Below are 19,784 nucleotides of genomic sequence, written 5' to 3' on the forward strand. Positions count from 1 at the left end.
GCATCACATTAAATATGCGAATTATGACTGAAAAGTGCGATTTGAAAAAGTGCGATTTGCGGCGATGTGGTGCGCTAAAAAAACCTGCGCATTTATCTCAAAGCATAGAATGTCACCCTTTATGTTTTTCGTCAGGATGTGCCCAGGAAATTTTCCTCCCAGATAACTCCATTGAGTTCCATCAAAGTCGTAGAATCGTTTAAATGTGAGGGATTTTTATTGGGTGATAGGGATACATTTTTGCTGTAAAGGGAGACCTATTGGATCATTAAGCTCAACACATTAGTGCCACTTGGTCTGAATGAGGGGTATGATTGAATCGGCCTGCCTGCATTGCCATAGGAATGCTTAGCATTTTCATGGGGATGCCCATAAAACACTGGGCATTCCCATGGTCCAGTGCCGTCTACATCTCTGTCCACACTGGCCCTCCCTCCTCGCAGCCCAGCAATCAGGTCTGAATAGGGCCCTTTGACTTAACTGTTGTTACAACAAATAAGATCGAACAGAGGAAATAACTCATAGCTGCCAACCCTCCTGCATTCTGCAGGATACTCTCTGAAATAACAGCAATCTCCCTCTCTCCATCATTAGTCTACCAATCTCCCTCATTTCCCCTAGCCCACATTACACTGTTACATCTTTTGGGAAAAAAGGAATGAGAGATAGATACATTTACATCGAATCATAAGCACCATTTCCCAGCACTTTACCAAGTATAGCAGCTCTTACTAACTGCTTTGGGGCTCATCTACATTTGGATATAAGTCAATTTAAAAGATTCCTCTCAGATGTAGCAGTACACACCCACGCTTCTAGGTGCCACGTTCACAATCTCTTTTCACAGTCTCTCCATATATAGAACTAGACAAACCCTTTGGGAGGAGCATGATGCTCCATCAATGGGCTGCTGTGCAAAATTCTCCTACCAACTATAATCTCCCTGAAATTAGTTTTCAAAAGTTGGCAAGTATGAAATAACTGTAGTTGCATAACATCAGGTGCACTAGTATACATATGCTATGCCATATTTTAAAGTTATTTTACTAAAAAAAAAGAAACTTTGGAACTTCTTTTACTGCATGAAAATTATGACATGTCAGTATATTTTTTTTTAACAACTAAAGATCAACAACTCAGGAAGTTGCTTAAAAACAGGAACTAGTACAATATTACAACATTTTAGGGTTACATTTCATTCCAATGCATCATAACATGACTGCAGACAGTGCATACACCATCCAGTACCCGCAGTCCTCACAACTGCAGACCAGGGGTGCAGAATGTCAGATATTCTTTCTGCAAGTATCCTGCTGTCTCTTCTCATCAGCTTTGTAGCCACACAGCCTGAGTATAGTGAAGGACACTTCGTATTTGAACATCCTATCAATAACATTGCTGCTGGTAGGCAACATCTCATCGTGGCCACGGAGAACTGCCTGTACCAATTTAATCACAAACTTCTTGAGGTAAAAAGTTCAGGAGCTAGTGAAGAAAATGACAATGAGTGCATGAAAACAGGAGCCATAGGTAAGACTGCTACTTATTACAACAAAATCCTACTTGTTTATAATGACACTGTGCTCAGTTGCTGGAATGAAAACCAAGGATCCTGCATGGAGCAAAGTATTGATGGGCTGAAAAACCGAACAAAACCTACCACAGGCATCGTTCCTAGTGCCCGGGAAAATGCAGCTGTGGGGCTTATATTTATTAAAGAATATGTCTACTTCATTGTTGCTAGATTTCCCGAGAAACAAAATCCAGAATCAGAAAGGCCAATATATATGAGAAAGAAAGAAGATGGTTTGTTTATAATTGGAGGTCTGGATAACTATGTCTCGCTAAAGGATAATGCAGAGGGTCTGCATTTTGTTGATGCATTTCAATGGAAGAAAAACATTATATTTCCTTATTACCCATCTATCAATGCAGTTGGGAGACTTGTTGTTCTGAATGTAGATGACCACTTGACATTGAACTTTCAAAGCCAGACTAATCTTACATGTGGCAGTGAGAGAGGAGTTATTTTGTCTTCATTTGCATTTGCTACTTCAGAAGGATATTTTTGGGCTGGAATATTTGCTACAAACAAGAAGGTGTCCCCGGACAGAACAGCACTTTGTGTCTACAACTTCACTGTCCTAGACAGTACAAAGAAATCGTGTATCGAATATGACTTTGCTGTTAATAACATCAATTGTGTGAGTATTTACTGAAGCACAAAAGTGAGGGTGTCTGGCATAGATTTAGGGGGAGTGCAGGGCATACAGTACTCCGGGGTTCCCCTTCGTCAGGGGCCCCTGGCCAGACATTTTACTAGCTGTCCCTCTTTTGAGGCAGCAAAATCAGGCAGTCAGAATGGGATATGGGTTAAAACTGGACCGGACCAGACAGGACCCCGGAATGCCGGACCGGATAGGCTCCATTCATCAATATATGTAATTCTGGATCTTGTAGTGTCCAGTCCATGGGGGTGCTTTGCCAGGGGTGTCCCGTCCAGTGGGGCTGCTCCAAAACCTGTCACCAGGGAGAGGATAAGGGGGAGAATACAGCCTCCCTGCATGGTCCGGGGGTGTAATAAAAACTGGAACAGTCTGGCCCACAGGGGGTGGCTGTAATCTCCCCATGTCAATGGTGAAAGCTATCACAGGGACACCCCTTCCCACAGACAAGATACCCCTCAGAACGGACAGATACTACAAGCTCCGGAATGAAGAGTTTGATGGCCGGTCCATCGTTCCCTGGTCTATTCTGGGTCCGGTATTTACTTAGTCCCGTCAGAATGCAAGCAGGACACTAGGCAGTGATAGGCTGAGATACAGGAGGATCAGGAGCTACTTATAAAGCTTTCTGACCAGAGGAGATATATGTAGGAGGGCAGAGAGAGCTGTAGGTGACACAGGGATCCTAGTTTTTCCTTCTACCCACATGGGTGTCTAGGATTTTTTTTAACTATTAGTATAAATCTAATATACAGTACATCATTTAATTTAATATACACAATCCATACATACACCTATTGCAGGAGGGACTGTTACTTTATGATTCCATTCACCTTTCTTATATAGCTCTCTACAGGTGATACCAATCATATAATAAGGGGAAAGTCCAAGTAGAGAGCATTTTTTCTCCAGGAATGGGTCTTGTTGGGTTATAAATCCCCCCTCCCCCCACTACTCCTAGCATTAGGTTGCTGCCACTACCCATTCTCTGCTATGTGTGATCTATTTCACACAGGGTAATACAATATAGTGCAACCAATATGGCTGTCTCCTCTGGTACCTTTAGGGCAGGGATACGGAAGGGATACAGATTTGCTATTTGGCCATGCCAGAACCATACCTCCCAACTTTTCCATGGCAAGAATAGGCATACAATCAGATGCAATTCGACGCGATTTTCGGCAAAATCGTATCGAATCGCATCCGATATCGCATGCAATATCGCATGCGATGTGATTTTGCATAGGATTCAATGTTAACAAGGTCCTGTTCATTTCCCCACTATCCAAGTGGGCATAGAGTTGATTTTATAAAGCATGGCGAGCGCAGCGAGCCACCGAGCCAGAAGCGTGGCGAGCGCAGCGGAAAACATTTTACGTAATCTATGCCCACTTGGATAGTGGGGAAATGAACAGGACCTTCTTAACATTGAATCCTATGGAAAATGCGATATCGGATGCGATTCGATGCGATCTTTCCGACCCGATTTCTACATAAGTACCGAAAAAAGTAACAAAAAAGAAACTTGAAAAACTCATGTTGACCTTTTTCATGTCGACCTATTGCTTGTGTCACCCTTTTGACTATGTCGACCTAAGCTATGTCGACCTATAGCCTGTGATCAACCAATTGATTTTCGACCTTAATTGTGTCGACCTGCCAACTGCATCGCCTGGAGAAAAGCGCCATATAAATAAAAATAATTATTAGAAATAATTATTTTTATATACACTAGAAATAGAAAATCTTGGCTAGGGTGCACTCCTTGGTTATATATAAGTTGGGTGCCAAAACTGATTAGTTTTAAAAAGTTCACTAATAGCCATGATTTGTAAATTATTGCTGTTTTAAACAAACGTTTGAGGTTGAACGGTAGGTCTGACTTCAGATGTACTTGGTCAGGTGGGTCTTCCAGTCCCGCGTTCGCTTCCCGTTTGTGACAGCGGTAACTTGTTATGTCCGGGATCCGGACATCGGGTGCATGAGCTGCACCTTCTGGTCCAGTGCTACTGCATACACTACTGCACAATGAGTATAAGAACCTGCTCTGCAGAACAGATGCAAATATCTTCGACAAAAAAAATAGCCACGCCGCAAACGGGAAGCAGAACGCCATGACCGGAAGACCCAGCTGACAAAGTACATCTGAAGTCAGACTGCAGGTACAGGGTTGTGGACCCTAGGCAAAGCAATGCATTGGGGTCCCTACTTAAGTAAAAAAAAATAGCTTCCTGCAGTGTCTCTGCTATTAGCCACTCAGCAATTAGCATGCTTATAGCCATTGACTGTTTGGCTGCAGGCCGGTAGAGAATGTTTCCCAGCAGGTCTGATTTTGTGTAGTTCACAGACAATGCAGCCAGGGAGCAAAGGTACCTGGGAGGGAGCAGAGGTACCAGCAAACCCCTGGTCATACTTTCTGTTTATTTCACACTGTTGTGTGTGGGTTTTATGTGCCCATAACCAATAGATTTGACCTATTAGAGGATCTTTTAGGTGATGCCATTAGGATAACAGTGGATGTTAGGCCACACAAATGTAAAACAGTGGTGGTCCTCAAAGTTTTTTAACTCTCTACACAGTGGCACCAACTAAGCTGTGCATTCACAATGCAACTGAACTGCCTCATGACTCCAGTAAAGTGCTGAGATGTATGCAGAAAACTTCTCTGAAGAAGTATCACCCCACCAGTTTCTCCCCAAAAAACAATCCCCATTTAACTAGACAAAACTAAACCATGATTTTTCAAACAACTGGCATTGCTAGTTTTATTTACACACTTAAGGTAAGTTCCATAACTGACAACCAAGCTGTTTTTAGTTGTTTTCTAGCTGCCTAATTACAGTGGGGCTAATTTTGAGTTGATGCATCTCAATCTACTTTTCTGCATGCTTATTTACTAGCTTATGCAAATGTAAGAATCTAAATCTACCCATGGATGGTGACCAGCAGTATGTCTGCATGTTGAATGCCATCCTGTCCATAACTGCTACCATCATAAATTATAACCTGGACTAGCACCATACTTGTCTACTCTCCTGGAATGGATGACACGTTCCTAAAAATTGGTTGATGCCCCATCCACATGGAAAATTGGGCAAGCCTCCAATGGTCAACTTTTACGCACCACTTATTCCCATGGCAATGTTATTGTGAGGGGTTGTGTGTGCAGCGGTGTGGTACCTGCTGCATCTGCTGCTCCAGTGCTCGGAGCAGAGACGCTGTCCCAGCACCGGGGCACACTTCTACACCTCCCCCGTTTTCCTTTTTAGTCCCTACAAATATCTTGTTGTCAGGCATCTGTAGTTCAGGGCATTCCGAGGTCATTCCAGCGAGACTGTGTTTGAGGGACTATCCTGGACTGACTGTGGCCCCACATCCTTCATCCACTGGTTCTGGACTCCTCGTTTTTGTACGTCCTAACTTCACTTTTCCTCTAGGGAAGGGGTAGTTTGTTATGGCAATTTACCATAGGCCAGCAGGGAGAATCCTTTTCAATGGGTGCAGCGGCCACCCAAGCTTCATCCTCCACTTGGTCTGGGGTGTCATAACTTGGTCCATGGAGTGGAGCTGACCACCACCCAACAGTGAATTCCTCCACTGCATCCTTTTAATCCCGGGCAACCGTCACCATATTACAAGCTTTCTCATGGGGCATTTCCAGTAGTTCCATGTCTTCTTCTGGAACGGTTCCTCCCATGGCATTACCATCTCCTTCCCCTATCCCCATTCAGTTCTGTTCTTCTGGTAGGTGGTCTTTCTCCAGGACCTTCTCCTCCTCTTCACGGAGGGTGATTAACTGTGAATACAGCTCCAGATCCTGCCAGGCACGCTTTTCATCTATGGCCAACACTTCCTAGTCTGGACTCCTCTCCATAGACTCCTGTGCCAGGGGATGATTCCCTTCCTTAGCTTAGTCCATCTTTTCTGCTGATATGTCCCAATACCCAGGACACTCTTTTTCCAAATGTCCAGGTTAAGAACTCTTCCAATCTCGAGAACTTCTGGTCTTCCTTGCCACTGGGCCCACACACTCTTCCTCATAGCATGGTTTCTTCACCTCCAGGTTATCCTCATCCATATTTAATGGTAAATAATCTTTTCCAGGGGTCTCTTTCTCTGGGCACAACAATGCCAAGTCATCCTCCCAGGGACACTCGTGAGCCAAATGTCCCTGTCACTGACAATTTCAACACAGGGGCACCAATGCAACCTTCAATGGAGTCATCATAACCACTTCCATCACACACAGATCTTTACCCCTCGGCTCCCACTGAGACAATATGGACACATGCAAACTCACTTCAAGCAGGCTCTACCGCACCATTTCTCAGGTCTTTTCCTGACAACTCTGTACTCGGCCATCCGCAATCATCCACTCTTCATCCAATGGACAATCATGAAGCTTGTGTCCCTTCACCCTAATGAAAAGCTGATAGGGGTTCTTCCCAAGCTCCCATTTCAGCTTAATCTGTGACCTAATCATCGCCTCGGTCTTCGTCAGGCCTTCCACCCAAGGACAATCTGGTAGCAGATGTCCTGGGACTTCACATTCTTCACAAAGGTTTACTTAATACTTGCTCCATAGCTCATCCTATAGACAGCTATTATGGTCATGTCCATAGTTCCCACAGATCAAACAGAGCCCTTTATCTTCTCCTGGGTCTTGTCCATGCTGTGGAATGACTTGCTGGACCATCTGGGTCTTTTTCTTCAGGGATGTCTGGCAAACTGTTTGCATCACAGGATCACTCCAGGGACAGTCACTTGCAAAGTGTCCCAGCTGCTGACCCGTCCTGCAGGGGATCACAGCAGCCTTCTTGTGCCCTTCTCCTGACATTCTTCCTTGCTATGCTATGTTTACCACTGCACAATCTTCATGATGTCCTCTCCTGTCACAGTCACCCATCCTCTCTTGTGTCTGTGGTGCCTGGTGCGGAGACGCTGTCCCAGCATCAGGGCACACTTCTACATTATCCAGCATTGAATAGAAAATGAAGCCACAACTACAAAAACGTCACTCCTCATATAGCCTCCTAATCCTTGCTGGGCTCCCTATGACACATCTCAACCCCCTCACTGCACTCTGCAGTGCCAACCTGGACTATGAAAGCCAACTATTATTAGCACCCAAAGATACATCTGAAACAGGCATCACTTCTATTTCTGCTTACAATGCCATGACACTCCCTGTAGATGGAACAGGCCTGTGCATCTGTTTGGTCACTGCCCAGTTACTGCCCAACACCCTTATGATTGGTCCATAAATGGATTTATCACTCCATCATTTTATAGTTGCAAACTCAACACATGTGCATTCACCTCACCCAGTGCATGCAAGTGGAAGTGGTATTTTTTATTGTTAGTTCTGAAAATTGTATTATTTCTATGTATTTTATTTTCAGGATAATGCTACTACTATTTTGCCAATACTTGAAAAACCAGTGTTGATCCATGGAGACCTATCTGCAGTATACGCAATGGAAGTGCAGAAGAGTATGGTATTTTTTCTTGGAACTAGAAATGGACAATTACTTAAGGTCAGCCAATGACTTAAATGTTTTCCTGCTTAAATGTTTTCACATAGTAAAGTTAGATAAAAATCAATGCTAGATTTTAATGTCGTTAAGTGAACCCATTGTGCGCTTGCATACGTGTAAGGGGATACCAATGACAGGATCTTGACAGCCAACATCCTAGACATCAAGTATCAAGGGTCTGATATGATGCTCAGGGGAAGGGGGGGGGGCATTAGAGTTAGCCTTTGGGGAGGGAGGGTTAGGTTGGTAGGGGGGTGGTGAAGTATAACTTACCCTACAGTTGTTGGAATCTTGGCCATTGGGAAGCCAGGGTCAGTGGGGCAGATGTATTAAGCCTTAACAAGAGATAAATATAAGGGTGATAAAGAGAGATAAATGTCCAGCCAATCCTCTGCAAACTGCCATGTTACAGGCTGTGTTTGAAAAAAGTCAGTAAGGAGCTGATTGGCTGGACGTTTATCTCTCTTTATCACCCTTGCATTTATCACTTGTTAAGGCTTAATACATCTGCCTCACTGACCCTGGCTTCCCAATGGCCAAGATTCCAACAACTGTAGGGTAAGTAAGTTATCCTTCACCTCCACCCTACCAACCTAACCCTCCCCCTCCGCAAACAGGGGAATGTGTTTAAAAGTCAGTGCAAGCATCTGTATGGAATTTGAGTACAGATATGTATAATGCTGGCTGACTATAAACTATATTCCTACACATTTTGTATAAAAGTTGTACAAGTTTTTTCTATTCAAATGTTATTTATGGTAATGTGGGGCAGTAAGACAGAAGCAGCACAGAATAGGTAAATATGACATTGACATTACTTGCATATAAGAAAAGGGACACAAAATTAGTCTGGATTAAGGCTGCAACCCCAAGCAAATCTGGCAGTCCACCCAGCAAAACGTGTCAGGTTTGGCATGCCTCTCTGCCGCATCATAAGGAGCATGGACAAGGCCCCTAAGATTCACAACTGCCATCAAAATATGTGAATGCTTTTGGTCCCATGGAGTTACTGCTTTATTCATTGACACTCCAGAGGACTTTACATCCAGAACTTGAAAGACCGATCAATCTGAAGAAAAGAGGCCAAATTGGAGCTCCCTCTGATCCGATGCATGGCCCCACTTTAGAAGTGTCTAGCAGATAGATCCTTGGGGCTGCACCAAGGATCTATCTGATCTGAAGCCATCAGGGGCGCATTGGATGGGTCTTGTGTACTTCAGATGTATCACATCTGAAGTACAGAAGACTTTGGCCACTCCCGGGGACCTGCCGCCGCCTCATGGATCCCGACAGATTGGGTGAAAAGTGGCCAAACTGATTGGCATCCGATGTAATGCACAGTACCGTGCGCTCAAATCATTGAGTTTGGACGTGCTGAATCTCCGATCCGGCCCCCCTCCCAGCATCAGTGGAACGGGATCGTATGAGATACATCAAATGCAGAAGGGCAGCATGCAATCTTGCCACCCGAGGGGGCCCAAGGGGGAATGGATGCCCATACACTGCTCCGAGACCAGTGTATGGCCACCTTAACCTTTTACTGACATTTTTACAGTGGCCCCTGCTTCAGATATCCCCATTGTAGTCCAGCATACCATCCTATTATATTTATATTTTATATTTAAATATTGCATCAGATACATCTGATGTAGCATGTGTGCATCAGATCAGTCTGACGCAATCTGTTTGCACCAGATAGATCTGATCAGATGTATTTGAAGTTAATAAAGTGAAAATATAGCCCAGTATCAGATCAGATTCCTGGGAGAGTTCAAGGGAAATCTGAATAGATTTGTAGCTTCAGATATATCTGTGTAGTGTATGGAGGCCCACAACAGTAGGATACAGTAGTTCATATTTTGGGACTTATCATCCCTATCAGGTTCCCAGACATTCCAAGGGTCACAATGGGAACAGGACTCCTTTAACTAAAAGCTGCTACTCACATAATAAGAGAGGTGCATTATCAATCAAAGAGTTATAACTTTTACATATTATTGTCATCCATGGTACCAATTTGATAGATTATTAATTGGTTAATAAATATTTTATTACATCACTTAATGGTTCATTTCATGCCTTCCTCATAACATTTTCATATTCTGCACAATAACATATATATATATATATATATATATATATATATATCCACTTGCATAGGTGCGGCACTCCAACAATGTGCGAATGGGAAAGAGGTGCCCGCCGATGTACACCTGTCCTGCAGGTGCGAATTTGCAGAGTTTTGGGTGGCGGCGGCACTCACAGGTCACAGTAAATAAACAGTCAGCAGACCAGGGTATTCCCAACGTTTCAAACCTCTGTGGGTTTTTTATCAAGGTGCATTGAACAATTGGTTCAATGCACCTTGATAAAAAACCCACAGAGGTTTGAAACGTTGGGAATACCCTGGTCTGCTGACTGTTTATTTACTGTGACCTGTGAGTGCCGCCGCCACCCAAAACTCTGTATATATATATATATATATATATATATTTTTTTTTTTTTTTTCTAAATATATTTTATTGAAACTTGAATTATAAGATAACATACATTGTGGGAGCACAGATAGTACATAATGCACAAGATCGGTCAAACTGTAAATTATACACGTATGTCGTGTAATAGTCTAAAGCAGTGATTTTCAACCTTTTTCAGCTTGCGGCACATTGGACAAGACTTTAAAATTGCCAAGGCACGCCATCAGTCCACAAGGGGATAAAAAAAAAAATGCACACATTATCCCTAATCGAAAAAATACAACACATACAGTACACTGGCCCCCACAGTAATAAAACATAAAGGCCTCCAGAGTGATATAAACACAATAGCCCCCACAGTAATACACGTTTTATCCACAGTAATCAAACACATTAGCACCCTAAGTAATTTCACACATTGCCCCACAGTGATTCATGTAGATTGTCCTTCACTGTGCCACCCAGCTTGCCTCCCTCCTTCACTGTGCCACCCAGCCTGCCTCCCTCCTTCACTATGCCACCCAGCCTGCCTCCCTCCTTCACTATGCCACCCAGCCTGCCTCCCTCCTTCACTGTGCCACCCAGCCTGCCTCCCTCCTTCACTGTGCCACCCAGCCTGCCTCCCTCCTTCACTGTGCAACCCAGCCTGCCTCCCTCCTTCACTGTGCCACCCAGCCTGCCTCCCTCCTTCACTGTGCCACCCAGCTTGCCTCCCTCCTTCACTGTACCACCCAGCTTGCCTCCCTCCTTCACTGTGCCACCCACCCAGCCTGCCTCCCTCCTTCACTGTGCAACCCAAGGGTAAGGGAATTAAATAAAAAGGTGGTAATCTTATTTGGGAATAGGGTCTTTATAGTCGAGGAGTTGATAGGAGTACCAGGTTGTAGATTGAAAACATTGCTTGAGAGCAAGAGTTTAGTTGCAGGGGGCAGGATGCAATAACATATATTTCCAAAGCAAATAGCAAAATCTTTGAGATATTTCAATATAGGTTATGTTTTTTGTTTGAATTAAAAAAAATGCAATGAATTTCATTGGGTTACATAAAAACTCACCAGTGTTAATTAAACAAAAATAGACAAAAAATATATTAAAAGAAGCTAATACCAGTATACACACTGGGGATGGTGTAACAAACAAGACAAACAGACAGATAACACGAAATCTAAAATATAATATAATTCTTCCTTCAAAAGCATGCTCTTATGTAATTCTTTCCTTATACGATCGTGCTTTAGATCTCAGTGGATATTAGTTCATATGAGATCTCACTTATGGGGCGTCAGAAAAAATGTCAGTCCAATGTTATATCCACAACTTTGGTGCTTACCAGGGTGCAGTAAGTGGCTGAGGGTCTGCTGGCTGTATGGTATACCTACACAGCGTTCAGCGGGATCCAACTTGCTCGCAATTGACGGTACTTGTGTAATATCTGGGCGCCAGATTTTTTCATTGTATTGCATCGCATCACATCGCATCACATCGCATGCAATATAGTGGCATACAATTCATGCGATGCGATTTTTCATTGTAAAGACCCGATTTTTAATTGGATAGTCACCCATGGGTGATTTCATACCCCCACTATCCAACTACGCATGGAGTTGATTTTATATAGTGTGGCAAGCGCAGCGAGCCACCGAGCCCTAAGCGTGGTGAGCGCAGCGAGCCCAGCGAGGGGACACAGAATACATGTAAAGTAATCCGCTTCCCCTCGCAGGGCTCGCTGCGCTCGCCACACTATATAAGATCAACTCCATGCGTAGTTGGATAGTGGGGGTATGAAATCACCCATGGGTGACTATACAATTAACAATCGGGTCTTTACAATGAAAAATCGCATTGCATCGCATGCCTTAAGTAGTGGCATGCAATGAAAAAATCGGGCGCCCAGATAATACAAAAGTACCCAATCAACTAGTTTAGCCTTGTTTGGCTTCTTCAGGATGCTGGAATAAGAGTGCCAAGTGTAGTGTACAGCCTGTTTCTTTCTCTGAAATGATTTCTGTTAACATATTTTCTCTTAGTACAGTATATGGATATTAGAGGTCAGTAATCGATGTTCAATGAAGTGTACAAAATTTTGTCTGTGACATTCTATAAAGCTTTAATAAAATTAATATACAGTACCGTAAGCTACAGATGTAGCAGGCTACATCTTTGCAGGGGCTGAGGACTGCCAGGAGAGCGTGCGCACGAGATGCTTGCGCGCCCCGTGGCAACGGAGCCTGCCGCCAGTCCCGCCATCGACCCCCCCGAACTGGGCAGCATGTCCCTTAAGCGGAGACGGCCAGAGAGACGCTGCCCAGCAGCCGTGATATTGATACGCGCGCGTGAGACGCACGCGCGTCCCAGTCCCTATCACCGGCGCGCCGGGCAAGGGATCAGGGATCTTGCGGGCGCCAGGCAAAGATGTAGCCTGCTACATCTGTATAATGGGGAAACAAAATGTTCAATATTATTAGTTATATCATTGAAGACACATTATTATGATATATAGGCTTGAAGTTACGAAAACATCAGTTTGTTATGTTTTCCTCTTTATAGATTTGGATGCACAGTATGCATTTTGCTTTTACAATCAACAGATTTGTCAGTAATACTAATGACATCACATATTGTTCAGTATTTTTATCATGAACCAGAAGTCTCTTAAAGTACATTTTCAAAGTCATAATTAATTTGTTGGTAAACAAATTTTAAAGAAAAAAAATGTTGTTGCATAAGAATTGAACCCCATGTGCTTTGGAAGTTCCAAGTTTATATAGATGACCAATATTGGTCAATCAGCCTCTTCGTGTGGATAAAAGACCCCCTAATCCAGATAACATTGGTCAGGGCCGGTGCTAGGGTGTCCGGCGCCCTCCTGCAAACCATACATTTTGCGCCCTTTCACATTGCCATTGCAACAAGCTGCTGCTTGTTTGTCATTTGATTGACAGCTGACAGGCGCATCGAGCAATGGGTAGGGGGCGGATCCAGACATGACATGTCATCCAGGCATTTACAGACAGCGCTACATGCTTCAGCGCAAGTGTCTGTAAAGAAGAGGGGGGCAGGTCACAGGAGGAGGACAGTGTGTGCGCGGTGCAGGGAGCTGCTCAGCCTCTCCATACTGCCGCCCACTGTCAGACAGGCACTGCGGGCGGCGTGCAGGAGGCAGTGACAGTGAGGGCTGAGGCAGCTTTAGCAGAGCAGGAAGGGAGACAGCGCCTTTTCAGCATGGCGCCTACCTGCTTTGCAGGAGCTGCTGAGTGGGTAGCGCCGGCCCTCACATTGGTTATACTGTGAATCTGGAAGAAACCTGTGAAAATGAGGATCCAAAAAGAATTGCAGGGAAATTAAAACAATTCATTTTTATGATAATTTACATTAAGTAAGCAGTCAAAAATGTGATTTATTAACTACATTTATTTTCATACATTTCTGAAATCCAGATGACTTTAAACTCAAACTACACTGCAAACTGTCCAGCCATTTTATATGAATTTAAACAAGAAGCTCCAGTGTTTCGGAATATCATCCTGGATCCTATTGACAATACCTACCTATACGTTGCAACTGTGCATGAGGTTTGTATTTGTTGCTTGCCACACCATTATGATTACCATAGATGCATTACACTAGCATAGTCTTTGCATCTCCAGATGGGCTATTTCTAAGAAGTGATGGCTGTTTTTCGGATGTTTGGAGCTGAAAATTTAAAGTGGCACTAACATTAAGTGTAAATCACATTGGGCTTTACACTGAATGATAGTGTCAACATCATAGACATAGTCCCTACTTTGTGTAAAGCTAAATGGTTAAGAGGATGAAAATAGCATCAGCATGTATCCAAAAGTATATACATGCACCACAGGAGTGCATCTCCTCCTACTGTAGCGAGTGATGAGACAGGCCAGGACAGGGGTAAGTACTGAATGGTTAGAGCGGGGATGGAGAGAGTGGGGGAAGTGACATATGCTGTATGAGAAAGTTGAGGAAAAGGACAGAGAGGATAGAGCCAGACAGGAGCTACATTGTTGAAAATAAATCAGCCATTTAAAATGTTATTGCAGTACAGATGCGCAAACAATGTTTCAATGCCTCTTTAATAACATGACATTTACAAGGCCTGGAATTATACAAATAAAAAGTTAGGAAGATCTCCTTTAGTTTCTGACTTTATTACTTTTTGGGGTAACCCACAATTTTTACCAGGATTAGATAATCCCCAGTTTTTGATTTGGAGGGAAAAAGGCCTCTCAGCTATAAAGGACGTCTTCGACCCGGGGGGCCAAATTAGAACATTTATAGATCTAAAAGAAAAATACGGCCTAAGACAAACACAATTCTATATGTTTTTACAAATAAGACATTTAATTCAGTCGTTACCATTAGTAGGACTTGAAGGTATGGAGCATGATCCAATTGCAAATCTCCTTAAAGGGGCTCATGCAAATACTTATAGGCTACGGCACTATTATTTGAAGGTTTGGGTGACACTAGGGGAAAAAAATGGAATAGATCAATGAGGAAATAGGAAAGTGATATAGTAACAAATTTACAAAGCCCTATAATTTTAAAACAAAGCCAACAAATATTGAAATACCTACATGCTTTATCTCTTCAAGAAATGTATTTGAAAGTATTATACACGGCATATGTGGCACCGGCACAGAGAACCCACATGATGGCCGATGAATCAGATACATGTATTAAATGTGGCCAGAGAAAAGCCACATTTTTTCATAATTTCTGGCAATGTGGCAAGATAGCAATATTTTGGAATAAAATTGTAGATCTTATCAATAATATATTTAATTTAAGGGTAAATAGGAACCCCAAAGTATGCTTATTATCGATGTTAGATGAATGGGAGCTGGGGAGAAGGAAAAAATGTTTAACCCCAATACTGACGGTAATATTAGGTGTAGCAAAAAAAATGATATTAAATCATTGGATTAAACGCTCAGCCCCATCCATACTGGAAACTAAAACCTTTTTGGTACTTATGTAATATCTGGGCTCCCGTTTTTCTTATGAGACCACGCTTCGGGAACGGTGGCTCGCTGCGCTCGCCACACTATAGAAAATCGACTCCAAGCGTAGTTGGATAGTAGGGGTATGAAAAAACGGGGTGCATTTAACATGGGAGCCCAGATAATACATAAGTACCACCTTTTTACTTAGTATACTATATATGGAGAGACAGGCAACCCTACCAGACATAGAGACAGGGGTGATACAATTCTATAGAAAGTGGGGCCCATATATAGAATCCCTTTCTAGTGAAATCTAGACACAAATATTATATTTGTATGAGAAGACCCCATGGTATATAACAAGACAAATAGGCAACAGGGGGATGGCTATTAATTAATACAAAGGACCGGTTGCATATTAAGATGAAGCTAATGAGGATATGTAGCTCTAGAAATAGGAATAAAAAGGTAAAATAATATAATAGGACGATTTGATGAAATGTTACCCTCATCCGATGTGGGATTGGTTTGTTTATGTTAATGTGTAATTTTATTTTGGATATGTCTAAGTAAGGAATCCATTCTGTTAAGGATAAGACAAATAAATTAACCAATGAACTAAGGGAAAATTGAAGGAAAGATAGATATAAAATAAAATAGTAATAAGTATGTCTCAGAGATGAGAGAGGAAGGAGAGAGGTCAAGATAAGGGGAGAAGAGGGGAAGATAAAAAAAAAATTTAGTCTGAAAGATAAATGGGCCATTCAATTTGGGAAGATTCAGATTAATAACCAAAGGCCGAATCCGTACATTAGGAAGAAAAGTAAAACAGAGGGGGATGGAGGGGGGGAACACAGAAGTATAATAAAATAAAAAATAAAGAAACACTAGGGGCCCAATAGTACAGTACACATCATGGGTAAATAGAAATAAAAAAGGGGGAGGGAGCAATGGTCCAAATACACACAAAGAGAGGTAAAGGAAATGAAGTAAGACACTTTATACACATAGAAAAGAAAAACACGGCCCCAAACATAATATAATTCACAGATTCACACTGGCACTATATAAACACAGTAAAGAAAAGGAAATACACTAATCCCCCAATTGCAATAAAATATAGAAGTATTAGAAAGTACGGAAGGCTGGAAGGAAGAAAAACATATATAGGACCCATAGGGCTAAAAATATAAGAAGGAGAGGAGACTAAATAGAGAAGCAAGATAATACCTCTCTCCTTGCTCTCTGAGAGATATATGTAGGTATATAAATGAATATGTATAAGTAAGCCTATGTTCATGTAATGAAAACAATGTATAACATGAGAGAATGGAATACAATGTTTAATGTAAACGCTGAAATGCGTATATACGTTGTTTTGAGATATATGAAAAATTTCAATAAAATAAATAAATAAATAACATGACATTTTCATGATGAAAATGCCATGTTATTAAAGATGCATTGAAACGTTGTGTAACATGCCATGGATCTGTGATTATCTATTGGAGTGCCACATCTGGAGGAGGTTCATGTTATTACTATATGCAGGCACCCGCACAGTACTACCTGTAAGAAAGTGCCAGGCCACAGGGAGTATAGATGTGCAGTGCTCAAAGTGATACGATATACAGCGGTATGGCATATTGGCACATCCATTGAACTGGCCTAGAAGCTGCAGCTTCTGAAGAAGTGAGAGGCTGTAAGGTGGGGCAGTGACTTGTGGTGAAGAGCATGTAGGACAAGTAACGCCTGCCCGCCAGTGCAACTCTGTGCCCCACTTTATCAACCAGCTTCTAACTGTCATTTTGAAAACACAGCTGATTGGCTGGTGTGTTATCACATTTAATTTTATCAATTCACCGGGCTTAATACATCTGCCTGATTTGCACATGCCCATGGCTGCATCTTTGCCGCAGTTGCTTCTGTGTCTTGTGCTAATGCAGGGGCCAATTGAGAGGCAGATCTATGAAGCAGTGTTAAGAGAGAAGTGAGCCCATGGCCACCAATCAGTGGGTTTCCATCGCACAATCGCACAATCAGTCGCTTCATCAAAACTTGCAACTAGCAGGTTCAATTACTCCCTTTGAGTATGGCCACCTGTACATGCCTCTTTGGACAATGTTTCTTTCTGTAGTATGACCACCCTCCTGTTACCTCCCAGCGATGTCCACTAAAAATGTCAGAACATGCACCCAATACTGTGATGACTCTGTACATAATTGCCAACCGTGGGTGGCATCAATGTTGCATCTCACTCAGAATTAGGCCCAATGCTAAAAAAAAATAGCAGTACAGTACATTGCTTTTCTTTCCATAGTACACAATGGTACCGAGTGCCAGGACATATGTTCTGCGGTAGTTTAAGAAGTTTAATTTAACACTGAGGTTTCTGGTTCTTTTTTTAATTCCGCAAAAATTTAGTCTGTTTTATGTACTTCGCTTATAGTGTTTTTAGGTTCAGCTAGTGAGTGAGATCAGACTTAAAAGGGTAGTTAAGACCAGAGCCAGCCCTAGCCATAGGCAAGCTAGGCAAATGTCTAGGGCATTTGGAATGCCTCGGGGCATTAAAGGTTGCCTACGCCCACTGGAGGTCCTGCTTTGGGCTGGCTACAACTATTGGAGCTCTCAACTCCGATTGGACAACTCAGCCAGGAGGGGTATGGGTCATTGGGTTGACCCAATTTAGGTTGACTTGCATTGGGTTGACCACTGAAGGTCGACACCTGAAAGTAGTCAGAACACCACTGCCGGGGTCCCTTCTTGCCATATTCATTGCAGATTTATGGAAGTGACTATACAGTATATCTTGTATTGTGTTATCTAAAAGTATAAAGTATTCTACCTAATATAATTATTGGGAACCATCCTGGACAGAAATAAATCAGTAGATGCCGTTAGGAGAATTTTGCAGAACTATACAAACAAAACCAAAAGTAATGAATCTGAGGAGGCTTGTGGTCCGATAATTGTCTAGGAGTAGCCTAACTAGCATTGCAGGCTGCAGTTCCCATTTAGTAATGCAGAATGTGACTACTTTACAAAACCCCAAATATAGTAGATGGAATTAGCTGTTTTGTCTCCATGGAGACAATAACTCTGGAGCATCAATGCTCCTATCTTGCCAATTCCTCCAACATATGTACTATATAATAATGTTATACCTGCACAGTGTAAGAATAGGCAGTAAACAATGATGTTGTAATGAAATGATGAGTTATGTCCCTAGATAAGGCGGCTGAAAATTGCGAATTGTAAGCAACATACATCCTGCAATGAATGTTTATCTGGGAATGATCCACACTGCGGATGGTGCCAGACACAGAAAAGGTTAGTTCTTAATAATCTTTATGATGTTTCCACAACATGTCAATGATAGTGCAGCTTAGTAGGCCACTGCAAGAGATCTCACAGTCACTGATTGTTACATGTTCCAAAAATGGGGTGTGATCTGAAGAAGACCACCCACCATAAAAATCAAGTTTTATAGACTTTTTAATAAATCATTGGTCCCTATAATTTATAACATATATGATAGCCCAATACACCCAATAGATTATAGAGGTATTACATATCCAAAGCATAGCCAAATTAAGGGAGGGGGATGGCATACTGTACCCTGGGCCCTGATTTGTCAGGGGCCCCCCAATTGGAGTACACTGACATCACTAGCTGTCCCTTTAATGCAGCAGCAGGATCAGGTAGTCAGAATTCAAACAGAAGTGGCTGGAATGGGTCATGTTGGGAGATGTGCATAATTGAATATAAAACCCACCACCACTTACACCACCTTCCACTGGGGCCCCACTGCCTGAAGTGACCCAGGCACCCCCAAGACTTAATCCGTTTTTCTTTGCTTTGTGTTGTAAAACCTCAGCACTCTGAGTGCAAAGATCAGATTGGGTACTGATGGTAACCTCATATTCCGCTGCCCTGATACTCTGCATGAAGGGGAATGGTGAATGCCACTGAGGGAGGGCAATCTTTAGCCTGGGATGTGAATGACCCAAATGGATTTACTGCCACTGGGGCTTTTGAGCAGAAGTGCCACTGTGGGATCCAATGCCACTCAAGGTTAGTGTTAAAGAGAGATCTATGGCCACTTAGGAAACTATTGCTACAGGGAAAGTGGGGCTAATGTTACAGTGGGGACCTATGGATACTGGGAGTGCTAGAACCTCCTATGTGTATTTTCTTAACTAAAGTGATAAAATATATTTTTTAAACCATTTAAAGAAAAAAAAAACTCTAGTTAAGTGTTTCAAAAATACACTATTTGTCATGTTGCTAAACTTAGGTTATTGTAAAATAAACACAGCATTATGGGCATGATCTAGATTTTTAATGACACATAGAAGTACAGTTCATATCTCGCTGACCTGTCTATGCTTCTCAAAACACGCTAGTGAGGGGGACGTCTATTTAAAACATGTATTTAGGTCCCATTTTGCACAAATCACATGTATATTTGCAAACATGATTATAGGTAAATTCCTGTGTCAGCGTTGTGAATGGAAATTACATCTGAGGTTGACCAATGGTGTATATCATTGTATATCCCTGTACACCTGTGTTTTGAAC

At 42.4% G+C, this 19,784-nt stretch overlaps 1 protein-coding gene and 1 long non-coding RNA gene across 2 annotated transcripts in view; one reads left to right on the forward strand and one right to left on the reverse strand.

Annotated features, from left to right (window-relative positions):
• Positions 1-1,180: 1,180 nt before the first annotated feature.
• Positions 1,181-19,784, forward strand: part of LOC146074398 (plexin-C1-like) — a 95,087-nt gene continuing 76,483 nt past the window's right edge. The window contains exons 1-4 of the mRNA XM_083182407.1: positions 1,181-2,204; positions 7,628-7,762; positions 13,677-13,811; positions 18,433-18,533. Coding sequence (XP_083038533.1) covers positions 1,284-2,204; positions 7,628-7,762; positions 13,677-13,811; positions 18,433-18,533 — 1,292 coding nt within the window. The 5' untranslated portion in view covers positions 1,181-1,283. The remainder of the gene's footprint in view (positions 2,205-7,627; positions 7,763-13,676; positions 13,812-18,432; positions 18,534-19,784) is intronic.
• The window catches only part of LOC146074399 (uncharacterized), a 47,438-nt gene continuing 42,278 nt past the window's right edge, over positions 14,625-19,784 (reverse strand). Inside the window, exon 3 of the long non-coding RNA XR_014473425.1 lies at positions 14,625-14,723. This is a non-coding gene — a long non-coding RNA (uncharacterized LOC146074399). The remainder of the gene's footprint in view (positions 14,724-19,784) is intronic.

Source organism: Crinia signifera, chromosome 4, assembly GCF_055691185.1.
Source record: "Crinia signifera chromosome 4, ASM5569118v1, whole genome shotgun sequence".
Classification (NCBI taxonomy): domain Eukaryota; kingdom Metazoa; phylum Chordata; class Amphibia; order Anura; family Myobatrachidae; genus Crinia; species Crinia signifera.